Here is a 23,241-nt window from a genome sequence, read left to right as displayed (position 1 = left end):
ACCCAACAGTAGCTGACAAGACCCATGAAAATATGGGTCTCTGCATATAGGGTCATTTATATTATATTAAAGTGTGTTATTGACAGTGGCAGTACCGGTGTCTAGCACCCTGTCAATATAAGATCACTTCAAGATGGATTGAACTTTTTGGCTGAATCCACACAGTCCAGGTATCATGCGACCTGCACCCCCACCACCAGTTCAATCCCCATGTTGCAAGTGGTGAGAGTAGCTGCAGAAGGGATGGAGCAGGAACTCAGTCCAGAGGACACCAGGGTGCAACCCAAGAGCAAATCAACAACATATGATCTAACAGAATGCAAAGAACAAGCTCATCTGGCATTCAAACTTGCAACCATTTGGCTGACAGTCAAGTGCTCACAGCTTGTGCCAAGGATGAGGTTGCTTGGCAGAAGCTAAGTAGCAAAGAATGGAAACATGTGGTGCCATCAGCCCTGCCTTGCACCTCAAGGAATGTTGCTTCATTGAAAGCTTAGGATGTTTGCATTGAGAGTTAAAGTCTTGAACAATGCCACATACATATTGCCAACGCCGCGGAGCCTGTTACTTATGTTGCTTGTTTGGAGTTGTTTCTAATGTATGTGAAATAAAATACCAAGTTTTACTTTTACTGTTTGAAAGGTTTGACAGTGTAGTTAAAGACTGTGATCGTCCTGGAAACAGCTAGCTAATTCCTAGAACCTCATCTGGCTTATCCTCCATTGTTCTTATTTTTTTTTCCCGTTGCAATTATACTTTGATTATAACAGGTCACCTTACATCACATCTGTAAACAATTTTACAACACCAAGTTATAGTCCAGCAATTTTATTTTAAATTCACAAGCTTTCGGAGGCTTCCCCCTTCGTCAGGTGAACGATGTGTACACTATGCGAGGTACAGTGTACAAGGACAGTGTTTTAATTCCACGATAAATATTGTTGCGGTGGTAGCTGTCGATGGGACATCAGAACAGTGGTAGCGATTGAGCTAATGGCTGTGTATATAAGATTCGGCTAATTTGATGGGGCTAATATGAAGTCAACAATGTAAGAATGTGAGGGTAATGATATGAAATTAGGAAGATTAAAAAGGGAGTCACTCAGTGAAAGTATGTGAGAGAATTAAAGGGAATAAGTAAATGGGTCTCACAGAAGCTCAGGCTCTCCGAGAAGACTGGCACTAGGCCAGCTTGTTAAAATAATACTTTACAGATAGATACTATCATCATGAATAATTCACAGACTGAAAGGGACTGCAGTTCATAAAGTGGCAGAAGGCAAAGTTGCACAATAAATCAGGCATCAACACAAAATAAATAGCTCATTTTAAAATTTGTTATTATGGATACTCGAATCACTAACGTAATAAACTGAAATACTGCTCTTCACTAAAAAGCACTGCAAAGGCCTGCACTTTACCTCATAGATGTGGTAGAGGTTTGAACCCTCATCCGGCCAATAGTGGTAACATTGCTTGACTCCATTTTCCGTCAGGGGTGTCAACATGACGATAACAACACAGCCGTTCTCCCAAACCATCTGGAGGGAAGAACAAGAGTCCGTAGTCACAGTGTGATGAGCTAATTACTCTGTAACGCACACTTATTATCACCAAGCCACAATCAGAATTCACACACGCCAAGAAAACGTGAACCACCACTCATTCTTATGCGTGTCTTGTTTGCCGCATGCTAACCCACAGAGAAAATTGATGTAGCTACCACAGAATTTTTTTCTTTTCTCCAGGGTCCACAGCTGGGTTGGAGATGACCGGATACTTTGAACACAGTGTCTAATTTTCATCAATAATGACATCAAGTTATGTAAACGATTATATCTCCCCGATAGAACAATAATTTATATCTCTAAATGAGTTAGTTGCAGCAATCAATATATAATTATGTAGCATATTTGAATATACTGTTGTAAAAATTGCATTTTTCTTTAAGAAAGTACATATTTGTTTCCACTAAAGCTTAAGACTAAAGACTGACTCCCAGCCACTATGCAATGCTGTGAAATCTGCACTCCCATTATATTTTACTTCCCATTAGATTGGTATAGAGACCCAGTGAAGCCATTATCAAAATGAGAAGAAATATATTTTTTATGACAGTAATAAAAATACAATGATTGAGACTATATAAAATAATTATTCAGCTGCCTCCTCTGTAGCCCAAATGGATGGCAATGTAGGCCACTCATGTATCTTATGGAGAACCTTGGAAGGAAAGCTTAGAAGTCCTATTTGACATGAGAGCTCAACGCTCGTGGAAAGCAATTAGAAAAAGAGACAAAGGTGTCAAGAGGGTGTTTATAAAATGTGTAGATTAAAGCTTGATCATTTCATCCAAGCTGTGACATTCATAAGTGTTAAGTAACAAATTGATTTAACCGTGCCTTTCTTTATCAACTCGTATTTATTTTTAACTAGCCAATCTCTCGTGGCGGGAAGTCACAACGCTATTCAGGTCAAGCAGGGCTCAGAGGGCGGGGGAATAATTGAACCAGGTTGGGGGAGGGGAGTGGAGGCAGATTGGAGGGAATTGAGGGGAGGGCAGAGAGGGAGATAGTAGGGGAGAGTGTGAAGGCGGAGAGGAGGGGAGAGGATAGGATAAGGTGAATGGGGAACAGGATGAGGGAGGTGGGACTGATGAGAGGAAAGGAGGGGAGAGAGATGGGGGAAAGGGTGATGAAAGACGCAAAAAATGCTCAGTGGGGACGGGGTGAGGAAGCCAGAACACCCTTCATGGAACTGAGGGCCAAGATTAAGATGCTTCACGGGGCGGCGGGGGCAATTTTGAAGATCGAGCTACAGAATCCTGCTCAGTGGAGGCAGGAGGGGAAACAGAATGTTCCTCATTGAGGCCGGGGTGGGGGGGGGTCATTGATACGATTATCTTCCCTGTCGGTGGAGTATTGGAAAAGAGAAAATTAGTAGGGGATGGGGTAGGATTCAAGTGCCATGAGTCATGGGTGGAGGGAAACCTTTTGCAAATGCTAGTGCAAGATTACAAACTGTTGCTTCGTTTGGAGGGAGGGGGCAGGGGCAGGGGCTGTTGGTAGAATTGGCAGATTCCACATGCATAAAACCAAGAGGCCCTCAGTCTAAATCTACAGGATTAGGTAATTGAGAGGCTACATTGCTAGTTGTGGAGCACTGAAAAATTCAATTGAGCCTGCATTTCTTTCATCGAGATTCTGGGATGTTTCTGCTTGGGAATCGGTAGGGAGGATAAGGGATTTGTCTGCTGCGATTGGCCCACTCTCCATTTGCCTTTCAGGAACTGCGTTTTGTTTAAAGTCTGTACGGGGTGTCCTTTCATTCAGTTAATTCACTACACCAGGCCAATGAGAGGAATTAAACAAAATGTGAGTTCCATTCTAATTCATTGCGATAAGTGCACAAATTACTTGTAGTAAGTTCCAGCATGGTGGCGTTCAGGGTCAGTAAGACCATAAGACCATAAGAGATAGGAGGAGGAGTAGGCCATTCGGCCCCTCGAGCCTGCTCCGCCATTCAATGAGATCATGGCTGATCTGATTTTTACCTCAGTACAGTGGGCTGCTGTGTTAAGTCAGATCAGCGCAACTGTACTCAATGAGTCACGTAACGTGACTCTCACAGCTCCAGCTACAGGTGCAACACTCTTGCAGCCACTCGGTATTTTTAATATGTAACAGAAATCACTAAAAGTGTTTCCTAACTATAATGAGAAATGAATAACAAGTCGTTTATTAGGTCCCTGTAACCATTGGCCTTGGAGGGAGTGCAGCGTAGGTTTACAAGAATGATACCCGGACTTCAAGGGTTAAGTTACGAGGAGAGATTACACAAATTGGGGTTGTATTTTCTAGAGTTTCGAAGGTTAAAGGGTGATCTGATCGAAGTTTAAAAGATATTAAGGGGAACAGATAGGGTGGATAGAGAGAAACTATTTCCGCTGGTTGGGGATTCTAGGAGTAGGGGGCACAGTCTAAAAATTAGAGCCAGACCTTTCAGGAGCGAGATTAGAAAACATTTCTACACACAAAAAGGTTGTAGAAGTTTGGAACTCTCTTCCGCAAAGGGCAATTGATACTAGCTCAATTGCTAAATTTAAATCTGAGATAGATAGCTTTTTGGCAACCAAAGGTATTAAGGGATATGGGCCAAAGGCAGGTATATGGAGTTAGATCACAGATCAGCCATGATCTTATCAAATGGCGGAGCAGGCACGAGGGGCTGAATGGCCTACTCCTGTTCCTATGTTCTTATGTTCCTATTATGTTTACTGTCGCAAGGAGTAAAAGTGAACAGGATATTCCAAATATCTAAATGTGTCACCAACTACGCTCCATATACTGTACTGCCAGAAATAAGAGAACCGAACCAATTAGTAAAACCTTCAAACTCTTCTTGTGTCCCAGATGAAGCCTTCCCTTACATTGGTCTGGAAATTCAAACATTTGCCTATTCATACAATAGAACCAGAGACAATTCAGCAGAGAAGGAGGCCATTCAGCCAATCATGCACGTGCTGGTGTTCTATACTATACTGAAGCTATCAACTGGAATATCATTTCACTGTTCCTTTCTACATTCGGACATTACAGGTAGCCAACAAAGTAGAGCTTTACTAGGTTAAGTTTCATTTTGAGAGAGAATATAGAATTTACTAGCACTTGTGTTTCTTGTGAAATTAGGAGGTTTCACACAGGAGAGAACTAAGTGTTTACCAAATATTTCACGAATGCTTCCTGTTTTACTTTTAAATCAAATGGCAGATTAAGAACTGTTCAATGATCGTAAATGAAATTATACTAATGTCAACTACCACTGTAAGACTGTGGTGCTCCCTATTATTGCAGCATTTTACCAAGTTCCCATTCTCCAGCTCTTCCTATTTTTCTCTCGAGATATAAATAATCCTTGGGCAGATCTCTTACCTGCCAGAAATCTGCGACTGTGGCAGGAAGTGGGCCTTGACTAGCAATGTACGCGGGATTCCTGGGGTCATGGTCCATCTAGATGGAGAGAAATGAGAGGTATGCGGTTATCATGGAGATCCGTGTACTTGGTAACAGCATGATTCATCATCACAATATGATTCATTATAGTTCAGCACTTTCAATTCTGCAGTTCACAGTCGTGTTCACAGGCAAGTTGATCACTATTGTGGGGATTGGGGTTCAAACATCAGAGAACAAAAGTTAAAAATGAAAAAGTTTTTAGTTGAAAAAGTAAGACATTACATTCCATTATTGTGGAATAAGTTACCAGGGAAGGGTACTGACAATATAAATTAGTTGAAAAGACAAGAAGATGCATTTCTGGACTGAAGAGATTGAGGCAATTGTGAAAATAGCAACAAAAGAAGAAAGATTTGCATTTATATCGTGCTTTTCATGACCTGAGTATGTCCTAAAGTGCTTTAAAGCTAATGAAGTACTTTTTTGAAGTGTAGTCACTGTTGTAATGTAGGAAACGCAGCTGCCAGTTTGCGCACAGCAAGGTCCCACAAACAGCAATGTGATAATGACCAGATAATCTGTTTTGGTGATGTTGGTTGAGAGATAAATATTGGCCAGGACACCGGGAAGAACTGTCCTGGTTTTCTTCGAAATACGAATGGGATCTTTTACGTGCTCTTGAGGGACTGAATAGGGCCTCGATTTAACATCTCATTCGAAAGAAGGCACCTCCGGCAGTACAGCACTCCATCAGTACTGCACTGGATTTTGTGCTCATGTCTCTGCAGTGGGACTTGAACCCACAGCCTTCCGAAGAGTGCTACCAACTGAGCCAAAGCTGACACAGACTGGCTTGTTGGGCCTAACAGCTTTTCCCTATTCATAGATGTGTTTATTCAAGTTTTCAAGCTGCAAGACAAATCCTTTTTACTTATTGTAAGCAAAACAAAAAAATAATTCTAAAAGAGATAGAGTCCAGTAATCAGTAACAAAATAGAAATGCAGATCAAACAATTAAATCAGATACATATTTAAGAACCAGGGCACTCGGGAAAAGCAGTTCCAATATAGTCCTTAGGGATGCAAGATTCAAAGAAATACACAGCAATATTAGAGTGCTGAGTCTGGATTCTTCCCAGCATTATTGATAGGATTATTTATCAATCACTGGACCATGACATCAACTAGAGTCGCATTACCGCAAGATGGTCTTTCAGGATTGCAGTCTGGATGCAATGATATGAGCCTGTATCTACAGGGGAGGTCAAGTTAACCTACATTGCTGTGGGAGACATTTCTCATTTATTTACTGCAGCAGTTTTCTCACATTTAAAAAAAAAATTAAACCATAAAATGCACTGGTGCATGTTGCAATCCCCCTCCCATCACATGTCATATGCACACCCATTTAAACACTGTCTATTATAAATCCCCAGTTTTATGTTTGTTGAAATCCTTAAAACATTAGCAGAAAGCAGTCTAAGGCACAGAAACAAAAATGTTCATAGCCAAATCTTTTCTCTTGTAGAAAGGAGGTACAACCTCAGACTCCCCCACCTCCCAAAGAGGTTTGCTTCCAATAGTGGTGTCTACAATTATTTGTATTGCAGATAGTTTTGTATGCTATTCACTACGGGAGGGTTCAACTCAATCTACCCATGTAGAGAATTTGTCCTTCTGGAAATCTGAAGGAGGCCTACGTGGGCCTGTTTGTGATGCAGCCAGAACATGGGGGAGCTGCAGCAGATATCCAAAGCCTTTTAACATAAAAAGTAGAACACTTTCCAAGAATTTTTCACGGCCATGCCCATCGTTAGGTCAAATCGAGGAACTGAGACATTTTTGGTGTGAAATGAGGTACAGTACGATAACAACACTTTAATAAGAGATAGCAGCATGTCAATACTAGATTGTGCATAACTCACAAATACTAACGTTGCCAACCGATAACCAACAGGTGTCTTAAGTTCTGAGTGACAAAATATTCGCAGCTTTTAATTTATTCTGCCAACACAATTGGCCTGTGAGACAATACTCCACATTAAATATCTAGTTTAATGGATTCTATTAAGTAGCTAAAACAATAGCAGTGAAGGATTCTGCACCTTCTGCTTCTCTGTGTGAAAATTCATACATCAAAATTTACATTTAAAGACCTAAAGGGTTATTAATTTTGGCGATCATGAAGCGAGAATGGAACACTTTATACTGCCGCTCTTATCACTGAAGTTAGCAAATGGAAGGAAAATGTGACGCTTTTGAGCTTTCAATTGCCATACTGTGTCTTTCTGTAATGTTCACGATGGCAGAACAATCGCTATAAAATTTTACATTGATTCTGTCGGCGTGTCTGCACGATAGCAAGGGAAATGGAGGATACGCACTGGAAGGAATTTCCATGCTGTCTTCAGTATGAGATCTTGCCAACTCGGCCTCAAGAGTGATTTATTTCAAAAGGGCTCTTTTCTACCCCAGCTGGTAACTGAATAATAAATCTAGTTAATGATAAATAGATACATTCTAATACCGGAAACTGAATCATGCAGAGGAAAGCAAACTAAATGAGTTTACTTTTTCTGCTATAAATATTTTTTAAAATTCTTAACAATACCAAAATTTAAAGGCAAATGGAGTTTTTTTGTAATAACATAATTCTCGCCATTTTTTTTGTGCCACTGAGTTCATTCCATAAATGTCAAAGGTCAGATCAATGTATCTCGGATCACTTTTCCCAACATACATTCCCTGCGCCTAATTCTTTACCCCAAAAAGCTGTGGAGGCTGAGTCATTGAATACATTCAAGGCTGAGTTAGACAAATTTTTGATCAGCAAGGGAGTCAAAGGATATGGGGAAAGGACGGGAAAGTGGAGTTGAGGTAAAAATCAGATCAGCCATGATCTCATTAAATGGCGGAGCAGGCTCGAGGGGCTGAATGGCCTACTCCTGCTCTTATCTCTTATGGTCTTATGGCCTGCAATTCAGCGTGCGCTTAGGAGGAGTAGAAGCTCCTGAACGGTCGCGGGGTGAACTTCCACATGACCTCTCCCACTCCGCCGCTGTAACCCCGTTTATGCGTGAGGACAGGGTTTCTGCCGAATGTCTGGCCAAAGATACTGGGGTGGAACGAGAGAAGCTCCGAGAAAATTCCTGGCAAATGTCTTCACTTTGACTTAGAAGCTCAAACAAATGCATTTGCCACAGCTGTGTGACACAAGGAGGTTCCTTGTTATATTTTCACCATATACTATATCTGGGGGGAGGGGGGTGGAGGTGAAGTTATTGTGATTAATACCGCAAATTTATTTTGATTTTTATGGCGCTATGAACTGTGTGACTATTATAAATATTCACTGCACAGTGAATTTTCCGGCAGTCAAACACTGAACAGTTGACAATAAGCTTGCAGTAATGGCGTCAAAAACATTAACCATTAACCTTCCTTGGATAGATGTCATCAGGTATGGTTGATGTGACATCCACACTCGCAGCCTCTGCCACACACAAAAAAAACCAGTAGCACAGTTAATCTCCACATAACGCTGAAAAAACGATGTATTAGAAACAGAAACAAATAGATGGGAGCCACTACTAAGAATTCAGTCTAATCTCAAGGGTCAGGCATTGGCCCTTAAAGTAAATTCATATTTTAATAGTTCTCCAATCTGATGAAGTAATTAAGGAATTGGGGAATTTGCTTGCTTTTTAGATTTGCCCATTAGCTGCAAGCTCCAAGCATTACCAAGGAAAATGAGTTTTATTCTTTAACCAAGATGAATAATTATGGTTTCTTTTGTGCCTGTTTCATATATCTAGAAAAGCAGGACATAATAAGCTCGAGTTTATAAAAGACTCCATTCTGCGATCCTCACATTCTGTTGCATTTCATTTTCCTGCTCCTATCCAGGTCACGTAAACTTCATCGAGCTGATAGTGGCAATTATGGCTCGGCTAAAATTTCCGACCGTGGGGCAAGGAATTTCCAGTGTAAATCTCTGGAACCTACACAAAGAGAAGTCACAAACTGCTCGCACAATCCGGTTGTCACATCAACGGTACACAGCCAGATAATTACAGCACCCAGAAAAAGGAAGGAACATAAAGGGAGGATGCACGTTCTCTTAACATCCTAGCAACATGTAACACATTCCTAATGACAGCCTTTTGTAAAGAGCTGTAATTTCGCACAGTGCAATTAAAATGAGACCTTGTATTAAGATTCTCCAGGCTTGGGGAATGTAGTTGGCAGAGGTTTATTTTTTCCTCTGTGTCTCTGCCTTTCTCATTTATGCATATAATGTAATCCAGAGGTTTCCATGATGTTTTGCGATCAGGGAATAGCCTGCCTTCCAAATGCCATTGGATAAATCAGCAATCGGCTGCTCTCACACACCCTAGATGAAAGCTCTGGCATTCACCATGGCGACGGCACAGCCACAAAACCAAGCATCACTTTCACTAATACAAGGAAGACAATTGTGGGTTTCTCCCCCTGGATTTCAGTAAACAAAAAACAATTAGTGTCATCTATTATAATTATGCTGGTCTACCAAAAGCTCCTGCATTAATGGGTCAAATTGTGCGTAAAGTTAAATAAACGTTGCGGAAAACTGTTTTGTTATCAGAGCTTCTCGGATTAACAACATGTAAAATAATGAGTCACCGCTGCATGCATTTTATTTTTGTTAAATCAACCTTTTCAACAGGACTGAATGAAAGAGTGGGGGGGGGGGGCACTTTAAATCAATGCCAATCACAAGCAGGCAAGGTCAAAATACGATGACAGGTGAGTGAAGCTGATGAGAATGGCTGCTCCACTTGCAGCTCATCCCTATACAATCAGTGAGCAGCTCAGATTGTACATGCCTGGGGAATAACGCACAGCATAGCACGCTTCTGGGATGGACGCAAGGGGACCAACACTGTTGCCTGGACACCAGTCAGGCAGAGTAACTCCAAGTTACTTTCCTGAAGCACAAGCAAAATGGAACCGGAAAAGCACAGAAAAGAAGGAGCAAGAGGAACTTGTAGAGGAAATGGGTCATGTGCCCGAGATAATTGTCCTAAATTAATCCTAAACAATTTGTTTCATCTGGGGGGTGGGGAGAGGGAGGAGATGCTACAAGTCTTACATACAAAACTTACTGGAGATGTGAATCACCATTTGGCTTTCCAATGTTATGTTGCAAGAATATGTATAATAAGAATAATTGCTAACTATACACAGAGATGGAATTTTCTGTGTATTTGCACCCAGAGACAAGTGTAATCAGGATTTTCAAAAAAATTATCCTCACTGAGACCTGCTCTGTGTTTCCAGTTTCTTTAAATGCATTTTTATGGCATCGGTAAAAGTCACCTTAAAAATGGAAGCGCTTTCATTATTGTATGTTCTTAAACAGGCTGTGGCTAATGTGCCTGAATGATCGATAGCTTGAAACTTTAATACTCATACTTAAAACAAGGAATATATGGTGTGAGTTCTGCGTTTTCCTCGGTCCCAGATGTCTACGCTGATTTATGCTTCTTTACGTCCATTTTTACATTCTGGTGCATGCTAATGAGATTGGCAGGAAACTTGGGTGTAAATAGACATCGGCAAAATGGGAGCACAGAAATACAAAGACATTTTATTTGATTTTAGCAGGAAATAAATGACAAAAAAGCGTGCGTTCTAAATGAAAAAGCAATTTTTGTCAAACCAGCTGATTGTTAATGAGTCAGCCACAAAGCTCCATAATTCCCTTCCCTTGAGTAATCTAACATATTACATTATTAATTATGAAACATTGGAATGAGAAAAGTATTAGTTCTAACGCCAAAATAAACTCACTTTTGATTGAGACAATTTTTTATTTTTTTTAAATTGCCAGCAATCTCTCAAAAGAGCTAAACCAAGACAGGTGTAAATTATTGCCCAGATTATGTGGTCTATGTGGCTAATTAATTAATTTTTAAAAATGTTCATTTATTGCTTTAATCTGCTGCCTAAAAGATCATTATTGAACATTTCCTACTTAAAAACAAATTGCAGCGTGTTAATCATATCCCGGAACCTGCACTCAAGAGTTTAAAAGCAAACTAAGCCTTTAATGCACCGGACAATTTCTTGCTGCCAGTCTCCCCATGAAGACTGCAGATCTCCATTTACTTACATGACCCCTCTATTCAGCAGGAAAGATTACCCATTATTCACCAATGGTTGATTTCACTATACTTTAATAATGACCAAGTGTAAATGCGACAGACGTAATTATCACAATTTTGTTCCGTGCAGTAGGCTCTTCTGATGTTGTAATTACGAGTCTTTCTTCCTCGACTTGCGTCTAGCTGAATAAGTACTGCTTTTGGTTTTTAATATATTGCTCAACAAAAGACAGGGAAGGAGTAGGCCATTAACCTTCATACTAAATCTATGCAACTTGATAAAAATCCGGCATATTTTAACACAATTCTAGCACTACTTCCAACAGACTCGTGAATCAGCTGGCCATTGTAACTCCAACCTCTATTTTCCTCTTGTGTTTTTTTTTTCAAAAGGCAGTAGTTTAAAAATAAATTACAAATTACAGTTCTGGTAAAAAAAAGTCCCACCTGAAATGTTAATCCATCTTTCTCTTTCAGCCAACACTTCTCACCCAAATGAAGTGGGGAACGTTTTAAATCCTTCCCCTGGTCACAGGATTGTTACTGTGATCATAGATGTCTACTAAAACCCGGTCTCCATAACCAACTAGATTCCATTGTAAACAATTTTACAACACCAAGTTATAGTCCAGCAATTTTATTTTAAATTCACAAGCTTTCGGAGGCTTCCTCCTTCCTCAGGTAAATCTTAGAACATTTACCTGAGGAAGGAGGAAGCCTCCGAAAGCTTGTGAATTTAAAATAAAATTGCTGGACTATAACTTGGTGTTGTAAAATTGTTTACAATTGTCAACCCCAGTCCATCACCGGCATCTCCACATCATAACTAGATTCCACAGAAGCCTCTATTTAACCCAAGTGGCAGACTTTTGAAATTCAGCGGCACCATAGATTGTGTTCTAAAAACTAGTAATCACCAGATTAAAAATGATAATGTATGCTTGATACTTCACTTTCTTTATCGGCACTGCTTAACTGCACTGCTCTGATAAGTCTTAGATCACGACACATTGTAAAAGCCAGCTGATTGCATTCACAGCTCAGAAAAGTCAGCGCTAGACTCAATGGGCTCAAATGGCCCCGACTACACAAGGGACCTGTTAACCCTGCAATTTACTTATCATTTATCTCCTGATTCACTCCGCAGAATTATCTGGCACACACTTCAGTGCAGTAGATTCAGAAATGGATGTGGATTTTCCGTGACAGAGTTTAAGATTCAAAATGCTGACTCCCACAATGGTTTAAATGGGTGCAGGTGCTGACCTGTGCAGCACTGAGCCATATGGATTAGAAGGTTCCCCCCGGCTGGATGCTTGGTTTACGTTGCAGTTGGGGTGCTACAAGTGGCCTCAGCACCCCGGGGGCAGGGCAGGGAAAAATCATCCAGGGTTCCTGTACCCGACTGCTATCCAGTGGCCCCTGCGTATACTCTGGGCGAGGGCAGGACTAGGCTCGACTGTGATGTCCTCAACGATTGGACGGACCGCCACACTCGCTGCCTAGATTCATGAAGTATGAAGCATCGTCACTTAGTGAGGTATCCCTTAGTGTTAGCTCCCTTAGAACCCCAACAGGAGTGCCTTTAGGAGGAGAGAGGAGAAAGGAGGAGAAAGTTGACAACAACTTCCATTTACATAGTACCTTTTAATGTCTTAAACATCACAAGGGGACTTCACAGACACCCCGAGCAATAGTAGGAGAAGATGTTAGGGGGAAATGAACCGAGGCATGGCAAGAAGACGTAGGTTTTGAGAAGCTTTTGAAGGTGAGACAGCGGGGGCTAAGGGGGAGGGGAAGGAGTGCCCGAGAGCAGGGTTAAGATTGCTGTAGGCTCTGCAATTAATGGTGGAGGGGAGAGAGGAAACCAGAATCGCAAGACCAGCGGGCATGAGCTGGGACACAAGGCCGGAGGAGATTAGGAAATTAAGGGGGAAGGCCAAATGAGGTATTTAAAAGCAACGAGGGCTTTAAATTCAACGCACTGGAAAAATGACGGAGCAGTGGAGGTCAGCAAGGACAGAGGTGGTGGATTAGTGAGACAGTGGAGGACAGGATGCGATTGGATGAGTTGGATTTTATTTAGGGTGGAGCCTGGGAAGCTGGTGAGGAGGGTGTTGGAGAGGTCCAACCTGCAGTTAACAAAAATAAGGGTTTCAGCGGCCACGTGGGTGAAAGAAAGGCTGAGGTGGAAAAATGGTTTCAAAATGTTTGGATGTGAGCTGAACAATTTTGCGTGCAGTAATTGGTGGATGCACGGGTGTTTCAAAAACCATCAACAGTCCACAGGAGTTGCTGGATATTTCACTTCTTAGGAGCAATTATAGTAGCAATTATAATTGTCTAGAAGCTTAGCAGTAAATGGCGCTGGGAACGGTGGTAATGAGAACGGAAAGGATGCTGGGATCAGGAAGGATGAGACACAAGAGTATGCACCTAAAGATAGTATCATCCAGTGTCATTAGGATCATCTGTTTTTTAGATTCTGCTGGGAACTTTATTACAGAAATGTCTGTGTACTATGTATTATAATGAAAATCCAGCTCAACCATGCAAGTCATTTTCAGTGGAATCATGTGATGTGGAAGTATAATGATCAAATTTTAATTTAGACAGCCTTATTGCCTCAACAGTCTAAATTAAAATGCAGATGAATAAATAGGGAGCGGAACTGTCAGAGAATTAATAAGGAGAAGCAGATGTGGTATTTCTGAGGGAGTTTTCTATTCAAGCCTCAGAGAGAGAAGACACACGCGGCCTATCGATGGGGTGTTAGAGAAGGACAAAAGATTAGAGCGGTCTGTGGATTGCTGTCCGGCAAGTTTTTGGTCATTTGAGAGTTGGCCAACAACAAGGTAGGAGAGTGGCTGATGAAGAAAGCGTGTCCAATAGGTCAGAAGATGTAACCAATAATAGCTACATATAGGGACACCACTATTCCCGGCCAGAATGGAATGATTGGGTAATTCCCCCGTCAATCACGCCTGGAGACCGCACTGCTGCAAGTAACTGGGATTGATTTTACGCACATTATTTGTATGTAACTATTCTCCCCTCACTGCATTTTGCTGGTGAAATCACTCTGCTTATATCGGGTTCTGTTTGCTGTAGTTCCTGGAGACTCTTTTTAAATAGACTTTGTAAACTGTTTGCTGTAGTGCGCTGTTTAAATAGACTTGTTTATTGTTTAAATAGATTTTGTTTGCTTTGCTGTTTGCTGAGTAAATAGACTTTTTTTGCTGTAAAACAGACTGTTTGTTGCGAGTCCTGCCGTAAGTCCCGCCCCATCTCCAGCTCATTGTCTGACAGTGTAACCCATTGGCTGGCACAGTGGTGTCAATAGACACTCTGACCAACAGGCAGAAGGCCATTCCCAGATTTCAAGACCCACTTCCAGATGGAAATAACACTCTAACCCCAAAGACTAGATAGGCTGACTATCAGACTACTCGCATGAGGCCATTTGAATTGGCAGCCTCAGTGATTGGGTTTGCAGGCCAACACAACAAGCTATATGGTACATCCTGGCAAGGTCCCCATAGCACATAGCCCTCTGCCAAGAACATGATCCCACAAAGGATGGAATCGCAAATGTCCTTCTTGGTAACTGGTTAGAATCAAAGCAGCTTCAGGCTATCAGGCAAACAGTTCAGGGTACAGGACAACCTTGCTCGCCAAATACTGTGGAAGGATACAACTCGACCTTCCGTAACGGGTGCATCAGAAATATTGGAAAATTAGATCCAAGAAGAATCTAATTCTGGCTATAATTTCACTTCATTATAACCTTTAACAAAATCAAGTTTAGTTTAAAGTCTTCCCCATCATCACTAATGTTTATATAGCTCACTCTGTGTGTTTCAGTGAAGCACTACGAGACATTTTGTAATAATGTGCCACAAAAGTACAAATATTATTAAAGCAGAATATTTCATTTTCAATCCATAAAGCAATCAAATTGAAATTCAGGGTGCAATTACACTGCCACCTTTGCATCAATACGATGTGCTTTCTTCTCGTATCAGCACAAAATTGGACGTGTAACTCAGCAGTCAAGTCACCTCTTGGATTCTCGAGTCCATTAAAGTGGATGAGTTGTCTTCAGTTGGCAGGCTGCAGTATAGCTCCAGTCTGCCTGAGCTTGGGTGAAAAAGTTTTACTGAGTGCAAAGTAGGATTTCCTGTTTTGCACTCACGGAAACTTTTTGGTAAAATGATCAACAGAAGGAGATTCACTCCCAAAGTTTTCCTTGTGAAAACACTTCCAGACGACCACATTTTAAAGCTTTACAAATTCAATAAAACATCGGGGCAGTTCCGCGATTCCGTGCTTCCATCTGGTTCTCCAAGCTTGCACCAAGTACAGCATGGAGAACCGGGGCTACAGTGGCCATATCTCTGACCCGGACTTCCTCACTGGTAACATAGGACTGCAGAATCATCCCTCATAGCTCCACATCATCATCATCATCATCGTCATATTAATACTTTCATTTATACTGTCTGAAAGGGGAATGAAAGCAGATTCAATAGTAACTATCAGAAGAGAACTGGATAAATAATTGAAAAGGAAAAAGCAGGGGAATGGAACCAATGGCTCTTTCAAAGAGCCAGCACAGACACAATGGGCCGAATGGCCTCCTTCTGTGCTGTATGATTCTATTACGCCGAAACGCCAAAAATTGCTTCGCACACAATGGGGGTCATTTCCACCTTCAGCACTTGGGCAGTAAAATGGCAGAGGGGATCGCCCACCTGTTACAGAACCTGCTTGATTTTTGTGTCTATGGTCAGACAGGTTGTATAATGGGCGGGCGATCCGCTTGGCTAGTTTGCCACCCAAATGGTGAAGGTGAAAATGATCGCCGATGAATTTATTTTTGAAGTGCAGTCACTGTTCTTAGGTAGACAAATAAAGCAGCTGTAAGGGCCTGGCAACATTTGGTACTTACAATTGGGCTTGCGTTGATGTAGTCCGAGTTTGAATGACTGGATTCAGCTTTCAGTGTTACTCTGGAATGATCGTCTGTAGAAAGGAAAAATTCAAATATGTCAGAAGATAGGAAGGATTACTACTACAGTATTATATAATTCCTACTTCCTCATCCAATTTTCATCGCTTTTTCTTCCTTGCTCACCAGGAGGCGATGAATCATTCTTGGTGCTCAGTTTGACAGGCACTGGTCCTTTGATACCTCACCCAGGGGCCATTCTTCACAAGTGTTGGCAGGCTGTTTGACCACAGCAACAGAGTTGAGCCCAATTGTGTCCTAATGCGTTTCCAGCAGAGTTCACTGGGCAGTAATCAGAAATGTTAACCCTGGTTGATTTTATTCCCCACATTAGCAGAACAGAGACACTGGGCCAACTGTGGTGTCTGAATTGTTAGCCCAAGGGAGTTAATTTAAGTACTGAGCCACTGCTGAAGCATCATTTTCAATATTGTTACTTCTTTGTGCTCCTTAAACATTTCTTTCACTTAGAAAACCAACAATTTGCCTCCTTAATAGCTGTTAATGCCACAGCTCCTCAGGGATTTGACAATGTCCTGGACAGTGTTCTTCCATTTCCCTTTGGCCCAGTACTAGCTTTGCTTCAGCGAAAGTTGTAATGTAAACTCTCTCCATGGGGAGAAATCAGGATCAAATCTGACCCATCTGCCCCGGAAGGGTTCCTATCAGTATGATATTGCTGTTGGTGCAGTTAAAACATAGCTTCAGATTATCAGATTAGATTGCTGGGGGTTGATTTTAATTGGTATCACATGGCATTAACGGGGTGGTAACGCCCTCAAAACGAGGTCCATAGCCTTACAGCCTCGTTAACCTCGATGATGCGGCTGGCGCCATTTTGAAAGGGGCACCTGAAGTGCCTGCCTGTTTCTGGCCCATTTTAATCTGCAAATCGGGGTACTAGGACCTTGACTGCCATCTTAGGTCAGAAATGGTCAGAGCGCGTGCCACGGGCGAGAGAGGAGAAGAGGCCCAACCAGGGTATGTTTGATATTATTTTTGTGGGATCAGGAAGAGCAGGAGTGCCGCCCTGAGAACTCCTCCCTCTGCAATTGCATCCCCGCTCGCACTTAACTTTCTACCGGCCGGAGTAGCCCGATATGGCAGACCTTAATCTGGCAAGCTGCATTGGGACGCCCTGCACGTTAACGAGGCCGCAGCTCAAAAATAATGCCGCTTCTTCGCTTTGAATGCGAGCGACTGGCCTTATAGTTAACCGACCCTTGTCAAGTGGAGAAATCAACATGGTGGCATAATGTAACCCCATTGCCATTGATCTTGGGCACCTTGGTCTAATCTCAATGGCACCCTGAGCAAGCCATACAGGACTCACTCCAGTGAAGAGGGTAAGCTAGACTCTTGACGACCAGCTATGTGAATCGTTCTGAGCGCTGGGTTAGTTCTGCATGGCTCATACTCATGACTTCAACTTAATGGTTACATAAATGAGTTACTTCAAATTTACTTGGGACATTTTGCAGCTGCTTCATTTCCCAAATAACCATGAATGTCACAGCTGTTGTCTGAGGGGAGGAATAATCTTGTCCTTGGCAGTGGAGGGGGAAAAAAGAGAACACTGATGACTAAAACAACAGACATCACTTTAATCAGATACCACGTTAATTAATAGCAAGGAATGGCATATTAATAACATATTAGCATTAAAGGGTTTGCTTTTGTATTAAAGTAATAGCAGGATATTTAAAGCTTTGCCCGACAGCCATGCACACTGGGAAAAAATTAACGGTTGGAAAATTATGGGCTGTGCAGCCACTCTTTGCTGATATATATGGCCAGTTGATAAGGCTCGTGGCACATTTGGAGTGCCCCCACCAAAACGCTCTAAGTATTTAAATGACTTTATATGTGATGTGTACATGGGAGTGGGTGTGAAGGAGACACAATTCCAGGGAGTTACTACTCCAGAAACCTGACCACAAAATCTAGGTTGGCACTCCAATGCAATTCTGAGGGAGTGATGCACTGTCGGAGGTGCCATCTTTTGGATGTGACGTTAAACCGAGGTTTCTTCTACTCTCTCAGGTAGACGTAAAAGATCCCATGGCACTATGTGAAGAAGAGCAGGGGAGTTCTCCCCGGTGTCCTCAATCATATTTAACCCTCAACCAATATCACAAAAACAGATTGACTGGCCATTAACACATTGCTGTTTATGGGACCTTGCTGTGCACAAATTGGCTGCTGCACTACTTATATTACAACAGTGACTACACTTCAAAACTACTTCATTGGCTGTAAAGTCTTTTGGGACTTCCTGAGGTCATGAAAAGTGCTGTATAAATGCAATGTTCTTTCTTTCTTTTACTATTCCTATGGCACACTGCATTTGTTGCACCTGATAATGCACCACATGATGAGGTACTGATCTCGAGCAGATCCTGTGGGGAGGGGCCAAGTGGAGGGCAGGCAATTTCCCGTAGGAAATGGAGGATAAACTGGAGGACCAATTATTCCGTGCCACACGCACCTCCCTGCGGCTGACTCCAAAGTAACTCTAGCACAGGCCTGAGGGCTGGTGTTCAGGCTGCCTTCTAATCCGGGAAGGTAATTACCATAAGGAAACTCATGAAGGAGATCAGAAGACAGGAAATAATATCGAATACTTTCATGAAATGAATAGTGGGGTTTCATTGGTTAAAATCATTTAAAGCCTAGAAGTGAGTTGTTATGATCTGGAATTCACTGCCTGAAAAGATGGTGGAAGCAGATTTAGTTAATAACTTTCAAAAGGGAATTGGATAAATACTTGAAGGAGAAAAATTTGCAGGGCTATGAGGAAAGGGCAGAGAATGGGACTAATTGGACAGCTCTTTCAAAGAGCCGGCAGAGGCATGATGGGCCAAATGGCCTCCTGTGCTGCATCATTCTATACGTGCAATCCCCACTTACATCAGCAGATGTAACATGCAAAGATCTTTAATATTAAAGCGTTTTAACATTTATGGACTGCTTCATATTATATAATCATTATTCAAATATTCAACGACAATTTGCATTTACACAGTGCTCCTTACATGCAGAAAGGAGGAAAAGAATATGGTGGACACGGAGCAAGGGGAAACAGCAGGCAAATGGAGAGGCTAGGATGGAAAAGAAAGGCAAAGAGGAAGGTCTTGAAGCATTTGAAAGCAGACAGGAGAGAGATGGGGGGGGGGTGGGAAAGTGAATAGGGAGTTCCAGAGGGCAGGAGGGGAATGGCTGATATACGGCATTATTAGCACTTAAAAACGTTGTTCTACACTGTGATATTTTTCCAAAGTTTTCGGACAAATAGTGCGGGAAGCTTTCCTCCATTTGCTATTTGTCGTGTCCTTTATGCCGCGTTTACAATTTTGCTATAAATATTGAACAGAAGAAATCTTCCCTCGCTGTGTCATGTTAGGGTAGAAGAAATTAACCTACATGGCACTACCAGCTGAGATCTGTTCTTCTTTTCATTCTCCTCCCTGTCTGCGATGCTGCTTGTGTTCGGTTCAGCCTGATAGGCACCCAGAGCTTCCCATTCTTTCACCAGACGGTTTTTGTTTCTCAGGTGATCCTCCATATAGGACTAAAACACAGAGGAGAATTCAAAGAGGAAAATTCAGGTGATATTCCACTATTTTTTTCATCAATGTTACTTTGCAAAATAAGTTCTACAGGATTTAGAAATTACTCAACAGTATTTTACACAATTTATTTCCAAACCTTTTAGTAGTTTCTGTAGGATTGTTCAATCATCAGTGGATTTCTACAGGATTTATTTCAAAGTCTGTGTTTTTCCACAGGATCCTACAGGATTCATTCTAAAATCTATGGCCTTAAACTTGTGCCATGGAGTGCTATTGTGTGAAAGCTTAACATGTTAGCCTCAAATTCCTCTCTTTGCTATTTCAGCTGAAGCATTAATCTAAAACCTGTAAAGTTCTCATAGGATTCTGCAGGATTGGTCCCAAAGTTCATGGGATCCAACAGGAATTACTTCAAAGAGTCTGTGTGTAACAAAAGCGAAGCATTTTTATCTCCAGTTTAGTTTGGTATGGGCTTCTTTAGTTCTATTGTGGTAAAGAAGGGGTTAAAACCCACCTTTACTCGTAAAAGAATGTTGCAGCCCATGTTGTTACAATTGTTGCCAAGTCAGTGGTTGTTGCCCGGTCAGTGCCCAAGAAAGAGACCAAGTCATTCAATTCAAATACAAACATCTTGTCTGATTTGTTCAAATATATTTTTGATCAGCAGCTTTTTTTGAATTCAATAGACAGTTATTTAAATTCACTGGGTCCCTGTCACTTATTTGAATGGATGTATCAACTTGTCTTTTTTAAATTAGAGAGTGTGCCTGAAACTTCTAAAAAGAGAGCTGGTCAAGCCAGATAATGTCTGTAGATGGTGAGAAAAAATAAAAGAAAAAACTGCTATGATAAGGATATCACTTATATAATAGGTTTTCACAGCAGTTGTAAACTATTATTTTCCATTACACAAGGAACTAGAAAAGTTTGAAATAGTGTAAAAATATAAGTTGTGGTTCTGTTATTATTCACGCCTCGATTTTAAAATTCTCACTCTTGTTTTCATATCCCTCATGGCCTCGCTCCTCCCTTTCTATGTAACCTTCTCCAGCCCTACAACCCTCCGGGATCTCTGCGCTTCTACAATTCTGGCCTCTTGCCCATCCCCAATTTTAATCGCTCCACCATAGCAGGCCGTGCCTTCAGTTGGCTAGGCCCTAAGCTCTGGAATTGCCTCCCTAACCCTCCCTACCACCTTTAAGACACTCTTTAGAACCTACCTCTTTGACCATAGAAACATAGAAAAAATAGGAACAGGAGTAGGCCATTCGGCCCTTCGAGCCTGCTCCGCCATTCAATATGATCATGACTGATCCTCTATCTCAATACCATATTCCCGCTCTCTCCCCATACCCCTTGATGCCTTTTATGTCTAGAAATCTATCTAGCTCCTTCTTAAATATATTCAGTGACTTGGCCTCCACAGCCTCCTGTGGTAGAGAATTCCACAGGTTCACCACCCTCTGAGTGAAGAAATTTCTCCCCATCTCAGTCCTAAATGTCCTACCCCGTATCCTGAGACCGTGACCCCTCATTCTGGACCCCCCAGCCAGGGGAAACATCTTCCCTGCATCCAGTCTGTCCAGCCCTGTCAGAATTTTATATGTTTCAATGAGATCCCCTCTCATTCTTTTAAACTCGGAAGCGCCTTGGGACGTTTTACCACGTTAAAAATGCTAAATAAATGCAAGTTATTACTGTTGTTGTTTTACTGTTAACTAAATTTGTTTTAGCAGTTAAAGCGTATATCAAAGTCTATTTTAGGGTTAATCTGCTGCCTTCTGTAGACAAGGAGGCTCCTGTGAAGGCATGGAACAAAACCAGTAGCTGAAATAAAACGAAGAGGGCAGTCTGCTCATTCCCTGTGCTTGGTATGAACATAACCCAGATATCTAAGCATATGAAATACATTGTCTGGGACATAGGGAGCTAGGACTCACCGATGACAATAGTCTTAAACATGGAACCAAAACTATCTAGAGTAAAGAAGCCCCCAAAAATGTAACATGAGTTTCTATAAAATTTGCTTCAATTGTAATTGAATTTGAAAAGATTTGTGCCAAAACCTATTAGTTTGCATGCAATCCTCTGGGATGTCCCATTTTGACAAACAATTCTTTACATGAGCTTGAATCGCACATAAATTTTAAAGAGATCTATTGTTGATCTACAAAGGTGAATCGTTAAAGCAATATTCTGCATGAAAGATGGTAGCTTTATATTAATCACCGTCTATTAACTTCATCAGAGGACATGGCAGTCCCATTCAGAGGATGCTTCTCAGGTTCTGTGACATACTATTAACTGCATCATTGCTGCAATTCGATAAGAAACCAAATCAAGTCATTTACAAATGGCTAGAGGATTATAAGTATTTACAAATTACAATCTAGTTGGCCCAACAAAATAATGGAGGAAGATTTTCACTGTGCATTATTTATAATGAACTTGCTTGTTAACCTGTTCCATTAGACCGGCCGGGTGCGGACTGGTAAAATGACCTCCACTTTGCACAGAGAATTCCCACCCCTCTCTTTATAAAAACCTGGTTATTATCACGTATTAAATTCCCAATTAGGCCAGACGTAATGGGCTGTTTTTCCATGGGCCCTCTTATGCCTTGCCCGAGTAGCCATTCTCTCTGTATGAGCTCAGTGAGTGTCAGCAGACTATTTATCACGTGTGGGTCAGGGAAGCAAGCAGAGCTTGTCCTCGCCCGGGGAGTCTAATTTTCCAAAAAACTTAGATCAGCATGAAATGGGGTAATCCAATCTTTTTGCTACGATTATTGGCAGGAGTGATTTCATCCCCATCTGACGCCCACACACATCCACTTCCCAGCAGGGCTCAGGAACAGGAACATTTGACTGCTTCCCCTCTTTGGTTTGGAGAACGGAAGTAAATTTTAGCCCTCCCATCACTTCCCCAGTTGAAATCAGCTACTTCAGCATAGAGCAGGGGGCAAAAAAATAGACATTCATTTATATAGCGCCTTTCATGACCTCAGGACGTCCCAAAGCGCTTCACAGCCAATGAAATACTTTTGAAGTGTAGCCACTGTTGTAATGTAGGCAAATCTAGAACCTTCCTTGACTTTGTGGCTCAGTCCCACATCACACAATGCATTTATCCACTAAACCTTCAGGGAGCTGGGATCATTTATTCTTAATAAAGCTATGTTTTAAAAGAAAAGTTCCAGATACACCATTGAATTTCACACAATTAAATATTGTTCTTCTTCATTTGCATGACCGTAAATAAAACATAGCTAAGGGGTGACATCTGCAAATTCAGAAGGGAAATTAATATTAAGTTTGATTTTAGGATTGTTAGCTTTGACAGGTTCTTGCGATAACTGATAAATTTGTGGAATACATACAAGGAAGCAGCCTGCAATGAAAATAACTTGTGGGAAACAACAGCCGCAGACATACTCCTTCAGTAATCAGCGCTGCATGGACCTTTTGTGTCCATGCCATCAACTTGGTCAATCACGTTCTTTTTTTTAAAAAAGCCTATACTTTCCTTTTAGATTCTATTCAAATAAAAGATATTCC

The 23,241-nt window shown here is 41.5% G+C and overlaps 1 protein-coding gene across 2 annotated transcripts in view; it reads right to left on the bottom strand.

Annotated features, from left to right (window-relative positions):
• Nucleotides 1–23,241, bottom strand: part of ptprn2 (protein tyrosine phosphatase receptor type N2) — a 924,398-nt gene that overhangs the window by 28,582 nt on the left and 872,575 nt on the right. For both annotated transcript variants that reach the window (XM_068008124.1, XM_068008134.1), the window contains exons 15-18: nucleotides 19,536–19,683; nucleotides 16,053–16,126; nucleotides 4,932–5,009; nucleotides 1,422–1,541 (exon numbers count right to left, since the gene is read on the bottom strand). In XM_068008124.1, the coding sequence (XP_067864225.1) occupies nucleotides 1,422–1,541; nucleotides 4,932–5,009; nucleotides 16,053–16,126; nucleotides 19,536–19,683 (420 nt within the window). The remainder of the gene's footprint in view (nucleotides 1–1,421; nucleotides 1,542–4,931; nucleotides 5,010–16,052; nucleotides 16,127–19,535; nucleotides 19,684–23,241) is intronic.

Source organism: Heptranchias perlo, chromosome 2 (assembly GCF_035084215.1).
Source record: "Heptranchias perlo isolate sHepPer1 chromosome 2, sHepPer1.hap1, whole genome shotgun sequence".
In the NCBI taxonomy this organism is placed as follows: Eukaryota; Metazoa; Chordata; class Chondrichthyes; order Hexanchiformes; family Hexanchidae; genus Heptranchias; species Heptranchias perlo.
This window is presented reverse-complemented; position numbering and strand designations above follow the sequence as displayed.